Source organism: Trachinotus anak, unplaced genomic scaffold, assembly GCF_046630095.1.
Source record: "Trachinotus anak isolate AG129_WGS33_773 ecotype Australia unplaced genomic scaffold, CSIRO_AGI_Tana_v1 ptg000013l, whole genome shotgun sequence".
In the NCBI taxonomy this organism is placed as follows: Eukaryota; Metazoa; Chordata; class Actinopteri; order Carangiformes; family Carangidae; genus Trachinotus; species Trachinotus anak.
In genome coordinates, this window is record NW_027273864.1 from 8,992,992 (window position 1) to 9,012,696 (window position 19,705).

General features: G+C 41.8%; 1 protein-coding gene and 1 long non-coding RNA gene across 3 annotated transcripts in view; one reads left to right on the forward strand and one right to left on the reverse strand.

Moving 5' to 3' along the window:
* Positions 1-205: 205 nt before the first annotated feature.
* LOC139631254 (uncharacterized) lies at positions 206-9,121 on the reverse strand. Of its 2 annotated transcripts, XR_011693338.1 has the most exons (4): positions 8,604-9,121; positions 4,951-5,023; positions 3,935-4,037; positions 206-3,244 (listed from the first exon to the last, which is right to left on the reverse strand). It is a non-coding gene; the product is annotated as an uncharacterized lncRNA (long non-coding RNA). The 2 variants fall into 2 exon arrangements; XR_011693337.1 differs by lacking the exon at positions 8,604-9,121 and having other exon boundaries at positions 4,951-6,957.
* Positions 9,122-16,392: 7,271 nt separating this feature from the next.
* The window catches only part of lrig1 (leucine-rich repeats and immunoglobulin-like domains 1), a 36,794-nt gene continuing 33,481 nt past the window's right edge, over positions 16,393-19,705 (forward strand). Inside the window, exon 1 of the mRNA XM_071493526.1 lies at positions 16,393-17,412. Coding sequence (XP_071349627.1) covers positions 17,210-17,412 — 203 coding nt within the window. The 5' untranslated portion in view covers positions 16,393-17,209. The remainder of the gene's footprint in view (positions 17,413-19,705) is intronic.

Below are 19,705 nucleotides of genomic sequence, written 5' to 3' on the forward strand. Positions count from 1 at the left end.
TGGTGTAGTGCCAGAGAGTGGGAGTGGGTTTGGGGGAAGAAAAGACTGCGGAGGGGAGGGGAGGAGAGGAGAGGAAATCCAGATGTCTTACAAAGCCCACCTCAATAAACACACATCTGTAGAGCCTCAGTACCTTTGATCAGCTGTCTAACTTGTGTATTTTTTCATTGACTTTCATTACACACATTAATATCAGCCAACACAGCACTGTTCACACCTTTTATTGAAATATTTGTAAGGCAGGGTTTACATGTAACAAAACAGTTCTTAACGTCAAAGTGTATAGGTTGATGTTACTTTGCAATACGAATGTGACACAGTGTGATTTAATGTGCTGCCATTTTATATCCAGGTCACATTAATTAGACTGATTTGCTATTTGGCATTCTGCTGGAGAGGTCACAGTTACATGAATTGGCTGGATGAGTTCACAAGGAAACAGACAAACAGGAAGATTTATAGAATACAAGCATGGCTGGCTGGTACATGCAATATGGATAACCATGCACAAATGAGGTGTACCAAAATGTGGGTACACTCTGCATTTATACATGTGTAAATTTGTCAAATCTGACCACCCTGAAAATGTTCGTGCAGCTTATGTCATTCACATAGAATTGTTTCTGCATTCATGTGTACAAAGAACAAGGCATGACAAACGACTGTGCATAGTGTGAGGGTATATGGAAGATATGAGCAGTTGTGTTGGAGCTCAGTGGATGGAGCCACAGGTGTTAAACAGCTAAGCGCTTTAGCTGCTCCGGGGGAAAAGATGTTATTGAACCAGAAAGGCTTCTAAAACAGCCCCTCTCTGCAGGGCAACTCAAAGCCCAGGGGTCAAAGGTCACTGTGAGCAGCAATGGAAGCCATTTGTTTGGTTGTCATGGCTCAACAGGTGAGCCCTGGGTGGGGGACCTGGCTTCTCAAAACATCTCACCCAGCAAGAAAAAAAATAGCACCAGAGGCTCAATATCAGGAATGTCCACCACACATGGTCACTCACTCACCACACACGTCACAACAACCCGTGTTTACCCTTATTCCAGCCAGTGTTCACACTACTCTGTTTGCTTTGTAGCTTTGTGAGGGGAGGCTGCCCCCCCCAAAAAAAGTGCAGGGAGAGGGAGAAAAAATGGAAAGAAAACCATGGCCACCATCGGTGCACAGCTCACTGTTTGTTTTTGTTTGAATGTCACAGGGTCGGTCAGGTTTTTTTTTTTTCCTTTTTTTTTTTTTTTTTGAGGGAGACACCAGAGCTGCACCTGTGCTGTGAGTGCCTCCGGACTGGTAGTTACCCTCCAGCTGGGTTGTTTTGTAAAGGATCAAGCCTCTGGGTTTGGGCCACAGCAGACTAATCATCACACTGAACATGTTGCTGCACACATTCCTCTTCCCATCAGTCTATTGTACAAACTGTGTGGGCCAGTGGAGTATTTTCTATAGAAGCTGCACAGCTCATTTATACAGCTCTTGGGTGACGTCCATAACTTCACAATGAAGCCTGATTGCTTGTTGGCCACAAGTCATTTAAAGCTAATTTTAAATTATGTGCTACGTTTATGGGCAAATGATTTTCTGTGAATGGTTCCACTGTCCGAGTTAAAGTATAAAAAATGGGCTATACAAAATATTTAACAAGTAGACTGAGAAGCACTTTTAATGATTTGGCAGTCAACTCATAATTTCTGGCCTTGAATTACCACAAATAATGAAAAGAGACTACATACACTTTCTGTACTTAAGTTTTTGAGTTTACTCACAAAATATAAAATATGACACTTACATAATAATTAAAGCTGCACTAATCAAAAATTTCATATTAACAATAGATTAAATGACTATGTGCAATGTGAAATGGGTCACTCATATTGACAATTACACATAGTATTACAACCAAATTTGCAGGTCCCCTGAGTGTTTTATTGGTTTTTGCTCTGTGCATTAACTGTTCTCATTAACTTAAATAAAACCTCTGTATCCTTCCTGCCCAGCAACAAACAACAGACAGAAGACATTAGCCAATACTGGCCTTACAGTCATCAAATGGACAGAAAAAAAATTATGTTAAAAAATGCTAATATAGCTTCATGTCTACTGGATGTGCAAATGAGCAACTATTCGTTCTTTATGAGGTCATAATATTCAAATTTTGTCTTTAGGGCTTGAAAATCTATTAACTACACATTGCATCACATATTGCTGGTCAAGAAACTGCACTTTTGGCAAAACCCTCTCTACTCAAGGTCCATCTGCTCACTTGTTCTGGAGATCACGTGGTCTTCAACGTTCCAAAACAAGCACATAAGTAGACTCTGAGTGGGTCTTGAATTTGACAAGAAGGAACTTAAACTACTCAAGTCAAATTTTGAATGCCTGACAAGTAATTGTGAAAGCATATTATTACATTGTACAATTACCATTTTTTACTTAAATAAAGGGTCAGGATACGTCTTCCACCACTGACTACCAGCTGCAAAATCATATGAACAGACATTGTAGAGGCTTCCTTATACCTCTATAATGGCCTGTTTTTCAGACAGCACATCGGTCCACTAACAAGCATGAAGTTATGGTCCGAAGCTGAACACGACAGCGCATTAGATGAATTATCAGAAGGGGCCGTGACCATTTCAAAGCTGTAAAAACAAGGTAGTACACATGAAAACATCTGTTTTGTGTGTGTGTGTGTGTGTGTGTGTGTGAGAGAGAGAGAGAGAGAGAGTGAAAAAAATAGCAATTTCAGACCAAAATACATGGAACATCATCATCTCAATTTTCTAGCAGTCCCCTGGATCAACAGCACATGTGCAAGTGAACACACCCTCACACACTCACACACACACAGATGTCCTGTGTCGTCCCGTCTTAATGGGCTCTCCGATAGAGATAATTATGTTTAAACGCAGCCGTTTCAAGATAAATGAGCAATAGTAACTAATGACGGCTTATTTCCCATCTGTCTGTGCATCGCTCGGCAGCTGAGCCCTGTGAATGAACATCACTGTTCTCAATGCACAAAACTACCTCAGAGCCAAAAATGTTTCTCATCCATTATAAGTGTGTAATATCAAGCATGTCAGCTCCCACAAACCCCTCCTGATAATCGTTCGGCGAGTGACACCGTGAAGGAGAGGATACAGCAGTTTTTTCATGCTAAATAATGTGGAGCAAACACAAGTGAAAACCAGAAAGGACTTGTTGTTCTTTGTTACCACAGCAGTCTTCCTTGCTCTGACTCACGGACCTGTAAACCAGATACACAGAGAGAGAGAGAGAGAGAGAAAGAGGAGTGTTTAAGGAGGACTTAATGTTTTGCAGGTTGATTGAAACCAGGCCATTGACATGCAGGAGAGTGTTGTTGGGTGATTGAAAAAGCAACTGTGCAAAGGGAAAATAAAAGACGGTCCCGGGCTGAGCGAGGGAGGCCCCGGAAAACATCCTGCACGCACTTCAGCAGAAACTTCACAGCTTCTGCCAGAGAGAGCGAGAGAGAAAATGGCCGCCTGGAGCCTCAGCCACCTGTGTCGATACGTGATTGTGTTTTTGTTTGTCTTAGTTTCATTGCTTTTGCTGTCTGTTTCCTCTAAGTCTTATTTCTCTTCCCTTTCCTTTTCTTGTTCTGTAGCTCCTTTTCTCCTCCTCCTGCTTTCTGACGCGTCTAGGGCATGCAGGTGTGAAGGTTGTGTAAGCAGCTTATCCCAGGTGCAGATCAAATGTTTCTGCTATGACAAATGCTGCATAGCATTTTCACATTCCAATACATTATTAATCTCCAGTTTCTAATTGTTTGAAAAGTCGGGCTCTGAACGGCAGATTTGAACATTTGATACATCTGTTGTTTATGTCATATGATACAGAGACTTCAAAGATTTCTTGACAAGGTTAAGCTGGCTGTAAAATCTCTTTGGGAAAAGAATGGAAAACAGTTACTTACTTTTTTCAGGTCAGTTCAGTTCGAGTGAAGTCTGTTCTCCTCCACATTTTCTGGCAGAGGTTCCACCAAATCTAGACCTTGCAATGCACAGGATGCAATGCGACTGGAAAGCAGAAGAAATTAGCATTTGGTAAAATTAGGTGAAATATGTCCTCAACGATTGTAGCAGCTTTGTTTGACCTGCATGTAAAAGAGCGGAGCATAGTCTGATTGATAGTCTTCTTAAGAGGAATTAGATTGAAGAGGTAAGCTTGTCATAGACACACAGACTCCCATCTGACAGTGCCAGGGCTCATATAACTGTCACCAGATGCAGAGTTTTCATCACACCATGTGGAGTTATGATGACAAACTGGCACTATAAAGCATAACTCTCTCAGTAAGTACAGCAATATTTTTCATACATTCACAGGTGAAGCAAATTCTTATCTGTGTCTTAATAGGCCAATTACCTGTCCTGTTACAGAGACTGTATTTTAAATTCAGCACTGAAGGATTAGGGAAAGGAATTTCAGTAAATCTTCGAACTCAGACAAATAAAACCAGAACTATGTGCATGGTTAGGCAGCACCAGAGTTAAGTTAGAGAAGTATTTTTTTAGCCATGCTAGCAGTGTTGTCTGGTGTAAACTGAAATATCTTAACTGCACCTAGAGGAAATCTCATTCATGGTCCCCTGAGGATGAATCCTTTGGTGATCCCCCTCACTGGAGTTCATGAACTGTTACGCCTTCACTGTTTGCTCAGCTTCAGTGCCGGTGCTCCCGGCTGCTTCTCTAAACTAGGACCGCGTTGATGCCAATCTACAGCAGGTAATACACTGATTATAGATAACTACTTCACACAACCCCAAGTCAAATAACCCAAACTGTTGTGTTTTGAGTGAAGTAATATAGATGAACTAATGCTTTGATTACACAACAGGTACCAGTAGACACCTACAGCAATTTTTGCAGAGCCCTTAAAAATCTAAAAGGATACACATTGCCAGCTCAGTGGGGGAATGTGTCTGCTTACCTTCGCACATTTCTTTAACAGCTGGCAGATGCTTCGCTAATCTTTCCAATGAGGCTGGCATTTCCTGTCCGATCTGCTGTCAAAAAAAAAAAAAAAGGAAAGAGAAACAACAAGAGAGACAAGAGGAAACATTGGTGTCATTACTGCAGTGGACCGTCAGCATGTCACGCACACATATTTTCACACCTGCATATGGGTCAGTAACACTCAGACCAAATGTTCACTCACATGCCTGCGTGTATGCATTCATGCATGTTGACATATACGCACGCATAAATGGGCAGGGCAAGTGCAGAAACACAATATGGTAAGTATGCGTGTGCGCAGAAACCTGAAAGACAGCAAAAGTAAACATACTGAACGCTCACTCCGGAGTCAGACTTTATGTTATTTATAATATTATGTGTCCACAAAATAAATGTCTAGTTTGATTCATTAGAACTCCATCCACTTCATGCAAGCTAAATTATGACTTTGCAAGTAGAGCAGGCCCTGTTCCAACCAGGACCAGGATGAAATCTGAGACGAGTGTGTTTAATCCAAGATAATCAATCCTCTCCCCTCAGTGACTGCCAGACTTCAGCACTCCCCATCTCACTTAAACCCCGAGTTTGATTTCCACTGCAAATTTCCTGTTATGGTCATGTTTTAATCAACCTCGGTGTGTTTGATTTGGAGGCTCCTCACAGGTGTCAAGAAGTGGATTATTCTTATGACACAAATCTGACTTCTCCCTGCTTGAGGTATAGTATCCAGCAGAGGCTGGCATGCTCAAAATGTGCGATTATCTCACAGGCCTGGGCTTTTATAAAGGATAAAATACAGATGTGCTGAGCATTGTTCTACTCTTTTGGGGTTTGTTTGTTTTTTCACTATTTTTCCATAATGTTGTAATTATTTAAATTGTGCTGTTGGTAATATTACAGTGTATTTTAGGCCTCTACTATCAGCCTGAGCACACAGCCAGACTGAGTCAAGGAAAGAGAGCAGGATATAAACCAAGAGACAGAGAGAAATTGTGAGGGTCTGGTTGGAGACATGCAGACCGGTGCTGCATCTGCCTTGTCACGCTCTTTGCCTCAAAGAGGCTGAGGTGCCCATGCTAAATAAGCATAACAAATTCAGCACAGGAGGAGGGGGTGTGTGTATGAACAGGAATGGGAAACATCAGCCGGGCTTGACACGTAGCAGCACCTTAACGGTAAAAATAATCACCCCAGCGTGTTTGGAGTGCGAAAGGTTAAATTGATCTGCAGGAGTTAAGGCGAGATGGAAGAGATCCAGACGAGTGTGAATGACAGTTCATTGCTGTCAGTAGTTGTAATGAGCTAATGAGGAATACATGCAACCTGTTGAATGGCTTCAGCAGGGAAATAAAGTGATGTTTACAACACGGGTCTCAGATGTCCAAATCTCATTATTAATCTGAATTTAATGCCTCTCCCCCTCCACAAATCCCGACATCTGCTGAGTGTTCATGGTTACATGACATATTGTGCAATGCAAAACCACCAAGAAACTTCTAATTCACAGGGGTTGTATGGCTTATTGCATTATGCCAAATGCTACCAGCCAGTACAGGATTCTGTTGTGGAGTCTGGCATATGGAAGACATTGTCAAGATCTTGTGTAATGCTAGATGTTAAATTATCACATTTGATGGCATGGCAAATTTGATTTTGCAAACTTGTTTTGCGTAGCATTTCGAATTTGTCAAGGTGCTGAGGAATGTTAATTTACACCACATGGCTGATTCTTATGTTTGGCTTTTGGATGCTGGTTTTATGGTTCACACTAATGAGGTTTCCTTGGATTTGACTTTCTTAACGATGTGCAAACGATTCTTATCTCTTTTGTGTGTGTTTGCGTGTAAAAGAGAGAGCATGTTCATCCATGCACCATCCATGTGTCCATCACAACACAGAGATCCCACTATATTATTATATATTAAGAAGACCCTTCTATGCTTGTTGACACTGAACCATACAAAGCTGGCATAATGTTGGATCTGGCTCTGTGACTACCTCCCTGCCGGCGAATTGCCAGAACAACAATGCTGCCCCCCCCCCCATCAAATGCACTGTGATTGTACCTCTTGTACAGAACAGCGAGGCGGAATAAAGGCACAACATTCCCGTCTTGAACAGACTGTGTAAAAGGAGCTTATGTGGGTGTGTGTGTGTTCATATGTATTTTGGCTGTACATGTGAAGCTCTCAATGTGAGTCCAGTACACCACGTTTCATTTCTTGAACTCCAGCATTCTTCCAGCACGGGCTCCAAAGAATAAAGTGGAGGTGCATGCTAAAATGTTATGAGTGTCGATCGAGAACTTTTCCAGCTGGATGCAAAAACCCTGACAATTTTTGGCTTTGCTCTCATTCCACTTTATCTCCAGTGCTTGCTCTTTTACGGGAGAGAAAACATTAGCGCAGGGAAATCTCACTTTACCTTCCCTTTCACTCATTCCCTGACTCTCTTATATACCAGTGCCATGATGGTTAACTCTGACATTGTTTCAGGGAGAAAGATGCAGAACTTGCAGGCCTCAAAGATCAGATATGTGGCAAGAGGTCTCCTGTGCTGCAGTGCAATTGGACATAACATCAGAAGCAGTGAACATCTGCTAGGTAGTTTAAACAGTGCTTTCAAAACCTGGCTCAGGAGACTCAGGAAAGCTCAAAAGGCCTTTTGTTATTGTCCACTCGTTTTTCAATAAACACATGCAGATAAATGGAATATATTTTCAATACACAATAAATCATGTGCTATCTCACCTTATACACTGTTCAATACCTATGAGATCAAGTCTATAAAAGTGTCAGCAATTTATCTTTCAACTTCTTACTTAGGCTACCTTTTAAGATTCCTAGAAGTTTTTCTTTCTTTCTTTTTTTCAAATTAAGAAATACAATCCGTTTCTCAAACCTAACTCTGGATATTTTCTTGATGCATTTTGATTAAAATCCTGTTGATTACATTCTGTTTTTGAAATAGTTTAGTCTATTCATGATGTTTAAACAGTTGTCAAGAGATTAGCAAGCTCCCAATTAGACAGTACGAGTTATAGCCCCCAGCCCCAGGGCTGAGTAGCCCTGGTGAATGGTGAGTACTATATTGTCTGTAGATAAGGGCTAAAGCGTCCTTAACTGCGCTTCAAATAAAGCCTGAGAAGACAATGGTGAAAGCTTTGCTGCTGTGTTCTCTAAAATGTTTTCTAGCTTGTGGACTAAATGTAAAAGCTAGGTGTCATTCTGTCATATTGAATTTGGAGACGTTCAATCTCTGTGCAATTTTTATATTTTACATACTTGTAAACTCACCCTGCATTTCCCCGAAGCCTGATGGAGAAGGCAGGCACAAACACATACACACATACACATGCACACAGCCCTCAGCGCTGCTCTGTGGGTCTTAAGTGTGCATAACATGGCAGCCATTATCCTATTAGCAGCAATGGCAGCCTGGGGGCAGGCGGGAGGTGGTTGGGGTCGAAGAAAGCAGCAAAGAAGCTGGCATTAAAAAAAAAAGTCAACGGATGGAGATGAAACAGCAGCATAGGCAAAGACACAGAGGGAGGGAGGCAGATATTGATGACGGAGGTAGAGAAGAAGGAATGAGAAGCACACACGGGAGGAAAACAAGCTGACTTACGCTCAGCAGCTGTACTGGAAATGTGGTAACTGTAATGACAGAGACACAGATTAATAAGGGATTGAGGAAATATACAGGAGAAAAGAGACAGAGATGGCATGGGCAACACTGAACTTTAAAAATGATTCCAAAAATAGTACCATAACCAGGACATACCCACAAAAATCTCCAAATAACCGCTTTAGATGAAAGTGCTGGGAGACGTGCTGAGTGAATATCATTACTACTGTACCAGTCATGTATGGAAAGCTCTTTAAGGTGCTTATTTTCTCTTTGAGCTCTCTTTCAGCAGAGGCCCTGCCAAGCTTGATTTGGCCAGCATCCGCAGATCCCAGCTCCAAAGTCAAGCTCCCCTTTGAACTGCGCAAATAATGGACTTCTCCAACCGCTTCATTATAACATGCTAATTTCCATTATGACTGATTAAACCAAACTGCTCCTCTTCTCTGTCATAGACCAACCCTGAGAGCTCTGTGCACAGCAGGGGTATAACGATGGGCTTATGCAAACTCTGTACCCTCTCTACTCCCAATTACCCCCCCCCCCCTCTTTTTCTTCCTTCCTTGCCTCCCTAACTTCCATTCCTCACTTTCTCTCTCCTTATTCAGCTACCCTGTCCAGGCTCCTTTCACAAGGTCTCTATTGAAGCCAGGGAAAAAGGCTCAGCAGCAGCAGCTGGCCACTCTTTTCTCCAGGGCAGGTATAGAGGGGATGGGAGTTCTCTGCATGAGCGAGCCCCACTCCTCCAGCTCCATTCAGCTCCGCTTTTGCCTCCACTATTCACCAGGGCCCTACTTTGTCAGAAGGAAGGGAGCACAGAGAAAAAGGAGGGATCACCCTTTTCTCTCTTTGTACTCCACATAGCTATACAAGCGTTCCCAAAGCCTCCGCTAATGAGTAGGCCTCCGCAGCGTTGTGAGTGGAGAGAGAAGCAGGTTAGAAAAAGAGAAAAGGTTTGATTAATATGGGTTCGTTCTCTTCACTGATGGAATGTCAGTCCTGTGTTCGTCAGCCTGCTGGGTGGTTTTGCTGTTTAAGTACATTTATGTTGTGTATGCCAGCTTTAGAATAATTAGAAGGAGAACTGGCCAATTAAATGTTTCATTAAATGTACAAGTGCAAATGCAGTGAACTGTAGTTTTATTGAATCACTATAATTTGTGTGCTTCAGAGGGAGAAGTGTAGCCGTTCTTTAAAAAAAATGTTTCTCTGAACCTTTCAACACACACACACACACACATACACACACACACACACACACACACACACACACGCTGTGGCATCAGTTAACACACCATCTAATTGCCATTTCTCCACAGTTAATGATACACTTAAGATAATGTAATGACGCTGAATGAATTGCTCGTAAACATATACAACGCACACCAAGGGAGAGGCCATATGGTCCTCCATGCAGTAAATGGGTATCCAGTTACTTCAGATAAATTGAATTTTCCACCTCTGGCCTGTAGTGCCATTGAGATTGTTTGAAGACCTAATTGAATTTAGACTGGCGGACCATTCTGATTTAGCTGGCTAATTAAACCACTCAGTAGATGTCTAAATGCTGGGCCTGTGTGTAACCAACCATGAAATGTGACAGGTAAAAGGTAGGTCTGCTGATTTTATATTTCATGGGTTTAAATGAAGTGGAGCTCAGTGTGAAACACCAGGGAAGAAACTTGGTTTTCTAATATAAGGTTTTAGAGTAAAACACGCAGGGTTGAGTGCAGAGAGGGCACCGAGTTCAATAATTCTAACGGTGATAATTATATTCCAGTCAACAACAAAAGCTGTGTTTGAAACCCCTCCAGACTCTGAGGAGAGAACAAGAGTGAGACAAAGACAAAAGACAGAATGAGATCCCTTCTTGGTGCAAATGCATTCTCACTAAAAACACAGAAACAAAGAGTGCTGGCAGACAAAAAGCTGTTTGGCTGCCGCAGCCGTGCAGCACAGAAGTCACCTTTCACAGAGTGAAACAAGCACATTCCTCTCCTTGCACAGAACAAAAACTGTTCCAGGCCATCGCTTCTTTTATGAAATATTCAATTGACACGGCCTATTAAAACAACCACAGCCAAATACACAGGAGAGTCACCCTTCCCCAACCTGCCTGTCAAAGAAGCTGTAAACCAACAAGCCACGGCTTTGACTTTGTCTTCGCAGGGTGAGGATGTGAGCAATGTAGACACAAGTAAACACCTGCTGAAAGGACGTGGAAACAAACTGCCATTTTGGCCCTACTTTCAACAATGCATACCTTCATTGCAACTGACACTTGTGGCTTGGAGTGTAAGCATAACAGACAGGGTGAGTACCTCTAACCACGCCTCCCTCATGATGGAACAGGTTAGGGAGCTGGTATGGTTTGTCTCTCATCGCTTGCCATTGGGCCAAGCTGCGAGCCTTACCGTCTGACAGGAACTTGGCACAGCACACCCTGCTTCACTCTCCTCATTAGACAAACACTGATGAGAAATGTTAGCACACACTTTCAATATGGATTAAAAAAAATGATAATACAAGGAGAAGAATAGCCAGAGCCGTGGTGTTTAGACACCTGCAGATCACGTGGATGTGTTGAACACTAACAGCCACACCACAGCTGAGCCTTCGTTACTCAGACTTTATCTTTTCTCCTCCTCCATTAATGCGTGTTTACTTCATGAACCAGGTGAAATGTCGTTCATCACATTAATTATGGATGCAAGTGTTCACACGTCCAATAATTTAACCAATTAATCCAAAAAGGTTGATTGCTTAAAAAATTGAAATATATATATATATATATATTGCAAAATATGAAATGTAACAAATAATGCTGCATTTGTAGTTTGTGACTTTTGATTGGAAAGCACATGTCCACAAGGAAGCAGTGTGAGGTATAGCAAACTCCAATGTAAAGGAAATGTGGGAGAAGTCAGGAAATGAAATGTTCACCCCGGTATTAGTTCAAGCAAACTATTAAGTGTGGAGCCGTGCTAATGTTTGGATTTTCCAAGACAAATGGATGGCAAAATAGACGATGATCATCAGTGCCCTGAAGAGTCCTGCTGTTGTCAGCATCTGAGGTGGTACTTTGTGAATACTGAGCATGAGGCAATCGTATTTCATTGATACCTTGAAATTTAGTTTCCTACATTCTGAAGATCGCTTGTGGGAACCATGAAGAACCAAATGTAAAGGTACATCCAAACTCTGAATGAAATTTGAGAGATGTGTGCACTGGCTCCTATGCAAATCTCTGAGAACCACAGTTTCCCATAGCACCCTTCTCTGTGTAGGTTCACAAATATGGTTATGTGTTATCTCCACAAAATCACATTTCCAGCTTTAGCTGCTTCTGTTGAAGCTGGTAATTTGCCATTAGCATCAGCCACCAAACAACTTGGTTGTATTTATTCAGTGTTACTTTATGCTCAGAGGAGTTAGCTAGTTCTCAGAACTGCCACAGAGAAGCTTGATTACTTTTCAACTGTGGAGGACAGTGGAAGAGAGATCCTTATTTATTTTGTGCATATATATATATATATATATATATATATATATACTTATTTTATTGATTTAAAACTTATTTTATTAATTGTAATGAACTGATAATCAAGAAATCACCGTCTGACTGACTTCTGTGTTGCACAGCAGCCAAACAGGTTCAAAGTGTGTTTGGTCTCTTGCCCGTGAGTACCATCACTCTATATGTTCTCCCCCTTATATTTTCTCTTCCTCTACATCTGTCTTGCTTTTCTCTTCCCCTCTTCACTCATGTTCTCCCCCTAGTAGGCCAAGCATCACAGCAATTAGCAGGCAACCTGGTATCGACAGAAATGCCCAAACTGTTTCTGCTTCCCATTAGCGAAGCATCTCTGCGCTCCTGCAACACCCGTTAGCCATCCCAGTTGCAGTATGATGAGTTGGCCGGCTTTCACGCCTCTCCATTTTATAGCTGATGAATAGCTGCAGCAGATGGTTTGTTATCTTTGAAGATTCCAGTAAGACGAGCGTGATGAATCGCTCCAGGCCTTACACATCCACCCCGCATCTCACCGTCACCACCAGCACCATCACGTTACCCCTCCAGCACCAGAAAAAGTGAAATGTGAACAATATGTAGTTGACTCGTCAAGCACACCTTAGAGGCTACCGCTTTCACTTTTCTCATACCAGCCTGAAAATCTTCAGTTCCGCATTGACACTTTCATTCTACTCCAGCTGTGTAAACACCAATATGGTTGGTGTTAAAAACATACACACAGTGAAAAAAAAAGACAGGGGCTCATCTGGTGCAGTCATTATCCTCTTTACAATGCACTCTCATGACAGACCCACGTCCACTCTTCTCATCAGTCACAACTTCACACAGCAGCACTCAGGAGAAAGGGCGTAGGGTGAGTATGGGGAGCAGACCAGTTATGGTAGCAAAAGCTGTTAATGCTTTCCTTACAATGTGGATTCTTTGTAGAGCCCTCGGTTTCTCAGATTATAAATCAGTCCATATGTGGAGAGAAATATCACTCCAGGATGGTGCCATGTGAAATGTCTGAGCCCTCAAGGAAAGAGACTAATGTCTGGAAAGGGGTGCACACTTTGAGCACCTCAGTGCCGTAAATTTATGTACAATACAGTTTCTAACTTAAGCAGTGTCAGTAAAGTAAAATGCAAATTTTTACTTTAAATTACTGTATATTTAAAAAATCAGGTGATAATAGAATATGTGTTATAATTAATATATATTATAGAATCAAGTTCATCATATTTTGGAAGCAGAAACTGGGTGATCTTAATCAGGTTGGATTTACAAAGACGGCAAGTCACAATCCTCCACATTAGCACACAAACATTTCTTGTGAGAGACCCTTGAACCTGAGCTTAGTGTACTGGTCAAAATTTTAACCTGGTATTTGCCTGCTGCATTAGTAAAGTTATTTGTGTGCCAAGTCGTCCTGAGCAGGTCATCCACCAAATAAATCATATTAAAAGACATGTCAACGGTCCTCTCAGAATAGACCCCCAAAGTACCTGGTCCACATACCCATATCTGCTGAAGGATGTGAAGTCAGGACAGCTGTGGTCATAGACATCCTGTCACTTGTAACCAAAATGCACACAGAACAAAGAACACCTTCAATAACAGATCTGAAAGAATGAAGTAAAAATGAGGTGGGAATTCAGTCTGATTATCAGGGTCACAGTCCAAACTGTCCCAGTAACTTGGGAATCCAGTATTTCTAAGATGTAAATAGGGTAGATGGCGGAGGTTAATTCTTTACATGCTGAAAGGAACTTTAAAAAATGATTAAATGTGACTTAATAATGTATAGTATCACATGGTGCAGAGACATGTGCTAATTAAACTGCAGCTTAAATGATCAGATATTCATATTGCATGAAATCATAACAAATCTTTATATTGATGCAAGCACATCATTCATATCATGCTCTATGATAATTTGCTTTAATAAACTTTCTTTCGATTTTTTTTTTCAAGATTAATTAATTAACTATTCATTCATGTATTCATGTGTCCAAACAAGCTCCAACAATCACAGTAATATGATTTTAGGAGAAACTACAGAAACTGATTGTCCTCCATTCCTCAGTTTTCCATAACCAATGAAGTCATGTTTTAACAGGGTCTCATTTCTCAGATATTTTCCTTGCCTCTAGGAGCTGGAGGCCTCACCTGTAGGCTACTGCGCTCACTCACACATGCATGATGCAATGTGAAACCTTCGTCTATTCACTGGAAAAGGAACGAGGAACTGTGCCACTAAACTGCCTGCAGTGCTGCAGGTGTGAATATCTGTGGCCTCGCTACTGTGATTAATAGCAATGAAATCTGGGACTTCTCCCCACACTAAGTGATCACAATAGCTCTGACAAAGTCAATCAATGTGATCTGTTGGTGCCAGGAAAAATAGGTGATGAGAAAAAAGTGTTCATGGGGCCATGAGCCTGACAGGACCGCTGATTTATCACAGATGTGCATTTTTGAGATAATGGGCAAACATGACTTCAACATTTGGGAAGAATTTTGTGCTATCATGTGGCCATTATATGCTCAAATGGTGAAAAGATCAGTCGGGATGCACATAACACACACATATGCATGGGTGTGCCTGCACACACAGGCTTACACACCTTGTTAGCACCCAATCACAAACACAGATGCTCTAACACACCTGTGCAAAATATCAGCTTTAGCACAGTAGGAACAGACAGCAGTGGAGGAGGTATTCACATCCTTCACTACTGAATAGAAATAGAAATAGAAATACCCAATAACAAAAAGATAGCATTCAAAATTTAACATGAGTAAAACGACTTTCAGCAAAATGTACCAAAGTATCTAAAAGTAAAAGTAATCATTATGTAGACTTGCCCTTATAGAATAGTATTATAAACACACACACACACATATATATATATATATGTATATGTGTGTGTGTGTGTGTGTGTGTGTGTGTGTATATTACTGGATATTACTGATACAATAACTTGTGAGCAGCATATTAATTGTTTATATAAATATTAGGCCTAAGTGTAATGTATGTCTGTGAATTATCTGTGCGCTTGTCTATACTTAAATTGTATTTATTTGACATTTACTAATTACTTTGTGGATTGCAATCATCAATACAAAACATAGTTGACTAATAAATTATGATTTCTTTAATGTAAGATACCCAGTAGTATGTAAAGTGATTAAAATTAGCCCCACCTTTAGCAGCTGCATCATTATTGATACTGACACATTAACTCATCAATAGTTATAATACAGTAATTTATATTTTTGTGCAATGGGTCATTTGGCATGATGAGTACTTTGGCTTGTGGTACTTTTTTGATGCTTAAGTATTTCCACACTGTTACATTGTTACCTTGATTGAAAGGTCTGAATAATTCTTTGACCACTCCTGCTGAAAAGTAAAATGTATTGCTTTTTTATTTTTACAGAAAATAGTGGAATTGAATATTTGCCTCTGCACTGTACAGCATATTTCAGTAAATGTCCTCCTTACTGCCTTTCATTGCTCAGACTCATGAACAAGCAAAGTCACGTTGTCAACTGAACTCACGTATCCACGTGATATTTTATCTTGCTTGACAGAGCATTTTGAATTGTTGAGGTGGATTGAGGCGCATATCGAGGGCAGATATAAAGCAGTTGCAGCCCCTCTGGCATGCACAAGGCACACACACACTCTCACACACCTGAGAGTAATATTTTTCCTTTTTGCAAATCTGTTAAGTGACGTTAACATAATTATTGATGGCAGTATTAATAGAAATGTAAGCAGAATTAGGCCAAGTTACACCAGTTGCTTGCTTTTTCCTTCCCTGTGTGAGAATTTGAGGAAACATAATGCAGTGTTTATGAGTTCCTCTCTGACTTTTTCTTTTACAGGTCGGCAATTAATTTCAGTCTGAAATGAACAAACACTTTAAATTGAACTGTTATGGCATTCAAACCAATTATGTTATTATGGCTTGTTATAATGCGATTACAGAGCTTGATCTTGGTGATTGTCTCTTTAAGAAGCAGTGAGAGTGAGTGGAGGTGGTGCGGTTTCACACCCCGGGGTGGGAAACAGAGGCGGGGCTGGAAACCGCTGAGTGACAGCCGCTCAAAGGCTCTCCAGCTCCGCGGTGCAGCGACAGCCCGTAACGACCAATGAGGTTAGGGCTTGACCCGTCCGTCAAATCGTAGCAGCCAATCGCAGCGAGCCATGGGAGGGCCCTGGAGTCGCTGTTGTGAATCCAACGTGGGACTACGGAACGATCGCTCAGGAAAAAAGGAAAAGTAACTCAAGAAAGGAAAAAACTCATGGTGGTTGTACACGGTCGGAAGGAGGGGGGACCCTGTTTTACTATTAATCGGATCGTGGAGAGTTTGTGACCACAGACTGCACCTGATAAGCTGCTGGTTGACTTCTTCTGGACCGAGTGTGTTATTCCAAAATTGGATTTATTCGGCGACAGCAGCGGAGTGCCGTTGAGAGCCGGACGATACGCAGCGCTCGGCTTCAGAGACCAACGCTGGAGCTTCGGGTCGGCTCCTGCGGGACTTCACTTATTTACCACATCCCCAACTTTCTAAAACACCGCCAGAAGTCACCGGGAGACCGTTCAGCGGAGTTTTGGACAGTTTTGCCGCTGTTCCGTGGATCGGCGGTGATTGTGAGAGCTGTCCGGGCGCACTGTGCCCTTTAACGTTTCACTGCTGCATGTTTTCAAACATGTCACAAAACGGGAGGAGGTAGATGTTCGCCTTTTCATGGACAAACTCCGCCAGCCGAAGCTCAGGTCGACACACAAGTAGCCTACTGTGAAGCTCCTTTGATTTTTTTTTTTTTTTTTTTTTTTAAGCCCGCGTCGGACACCAGAGGAGAAAGTTGGACTGGGAACTTGTGTCCTCAATGACTGTTGTTGGGATGGGAAACGACTCCCTGCGCCACAGTTGTTGGTACTAGCCTCTGGATGTCGAGAAGAAGACAGCTAATGTGCTGTAAAAGACGTCCAGTCGTCCCGAAGCCGCGTTAATAGTCCAGTTTGTGGGTGAGAGGAGAGAGCTCGGCGGCCGCGCTATTAAAACTGGATACAAAATGGCGGCCTCCCTGGGACGGTTTGGATATGTTTCTCGTTGTGTTTTTTATTTAATTTTAACGGTCGAACTGTTTACCAGTCGTGGATCCGGTTCCGACCTGCCGTGTGCCCAGAACTGTACCTGCAGCGGAGACTCAGTGGACTGCAGCAACCTGGAGCTCACAGCTACGCCTCTGGACCTTCCAGCCCGAACTGTTTCCTTGTAAGTAAAGCGCTTAGTTGCCCTAACCTATTTATTGACCGGCCCATAACGGGGTAACAGTATTTGTGAGGAAAAGAAAAGCGCACATTAGCGTGGAAACTTCAAGACTTTTTGTCAACGACATAAATACATACATTGATACGGTTTTCTCTGCAGGAATCCTGTCAGAGAAGATTTTTGAGGTTATGCTTGGAGTTGCATGAATGTCTGTCAACTGTGACAAGGAGAGTGAGGACATCTGTTAGAGTAGTTGTGTATATTCCTCCTTCATAAAAGTAACTCTGAGTAAGTTAGGAGGAAAATTAAGCATTCTCGTTTTGCTTGGGACCCCCTGTTACCCCACTAACGTCCCCACGGAGGTCCCCGCACCCCGCTCTGGAGACCACTGGGACAAGTCAACACCAGCATTTATCTTAGCTGAGACACTTGTTATACATCATGTTGTCATTTGATTAGGATTGTCGTTGATTAAACATTCACATAATCTTTTACAACAGGGCAACTCAGTACAAATGAAAGCTTATTTGAGGTGACAGAAAACCATATGTAGTATTTTAGGCTTTATTGTGTATTTGAATATTATCTAAATACTATTCACTGTGGCTGGTGAGAAGCAGCCACAGTGCTGCAAGAAGATGAATGTGCACAAACATTTCACGAAGAGTATTCTAATCATGCACACCAATCAGTTGGGGGTGAAATGCCTTGCTCAAGGGCACATTAAATCATTGTAGGGGAGGGAAAGAGCTCTGTACTGTGCCTTTTAAGTTTTAACTGCTGTTTGGAAAATGCTGTCAAGACTTAAATCAGTCCATTAGACTAGACTAGACTCATTTGCTTGTGTTCACCAAATATCACAGGCCATGATTTATCGTCATCATCATCATCATCATCATCATCATCATCATCATCCTTTGCAGTGAGTTAATTGTTTAATAGTTTCTGACACATGGATACCGAACATGTGCATTCTAGTGTAGCTGTCTAAAATGTATTTTTGTTTCCAGTGTCGGGATAAACAGACTGTCCCCTCAGGGCGAATAAACAAATAGATCCAACTTGTCATAACAAATAGACCCCTGCTTTATTCAGTCAGATTTATGACAGGTATTATCCTAATTCCTGTTTCTATGTTGCTAGTCATAGTTCACAAATTAAATTTATTGTAAATTAAGCATCAGTTCCTCAGGGTAAGATTGACAACACTTGAAACTCTTGTCTGCCAGCTCATTTAGGAAATGAGCCAATTTGGGACATTTTTATGAAACATCCTCCAGTGTTTAGGGAACTTCAGCACTTATCACGCTGAATGAACTAACTTATTTACAGACAACACTACCCTCTGTCCTCCCAATCAACAGTTTGGCTCTCACTGCAGCATATTCCAAACACTGTCCTGTGGCAATTGTGTTTCCTCACTGACAATTAGGCATCTTGTTATAAACTTTTCGGCATCTGTTTGTGTGTGAGTTGCTGGGAACGTGGGGTTAAAGACCCAAAGACTCCTCTGGCTCCCAGGTTCCAGTGTTAGGCAGTTTTTCTTCCCCTGGGAAGTGAGGAATGCAACTTTTAAAAAGTCCTCTAAAAACATGAATAACAGCACTTGTGCCCTGGTAGCCTCATTGCCCCGAAGCACCACTAAGCCAAGTTGAAGTGCAGACGCTGTCTATCATGCATGTTCGCAGACGCACACTGCTCCTCCTGTCCTCATGGAGAGTGGACAACTATTGTGGGCCGGCTGTCCCAGCTGAAACAGCTGCTCTAAACCTTTTGGTCTGTGTAACGATAGGGGACTGTATGAGCCCTGTCTTGCTCCAAGTCTACTTCTTTTATCTCGGCCAAACCTTATCGGTCAAGATTTAAGGACCCGCAATCTTGTTGTTTTCAAAGGGAATGGCTTTATGGCTTTGAATTATCTTTTAAAACACCTAGGTTGCATATTTCCACACCACTTGAGATAGTCACTTTATGCTGGCAGGTAACTCAAAGGGAGTCAGCTCCATTCCTCCGAGGTCTGTAACAGAGCCAGATTAGTCGATGATTACTGTAAACCTAAAGAGACAAGTATGGGCAATTTCACTTGTGGCCCAATGTGAAGTGTTGTGGATTGAAAGTTATTTTAGTTTTTGAGTGTTGCCTGTGCTCAGAAATATGTTTGAGCGGATCGTGGGTACACAGACAAGAAGTTAACGCTGATATTGTTACAAATGATATACCAAGGGCTATAGTACAGTGCTACAGTGAAAGTTTTTTTCCTTTCAGTAGAGCTGACTGAGAGGGTTAGTGTACACAA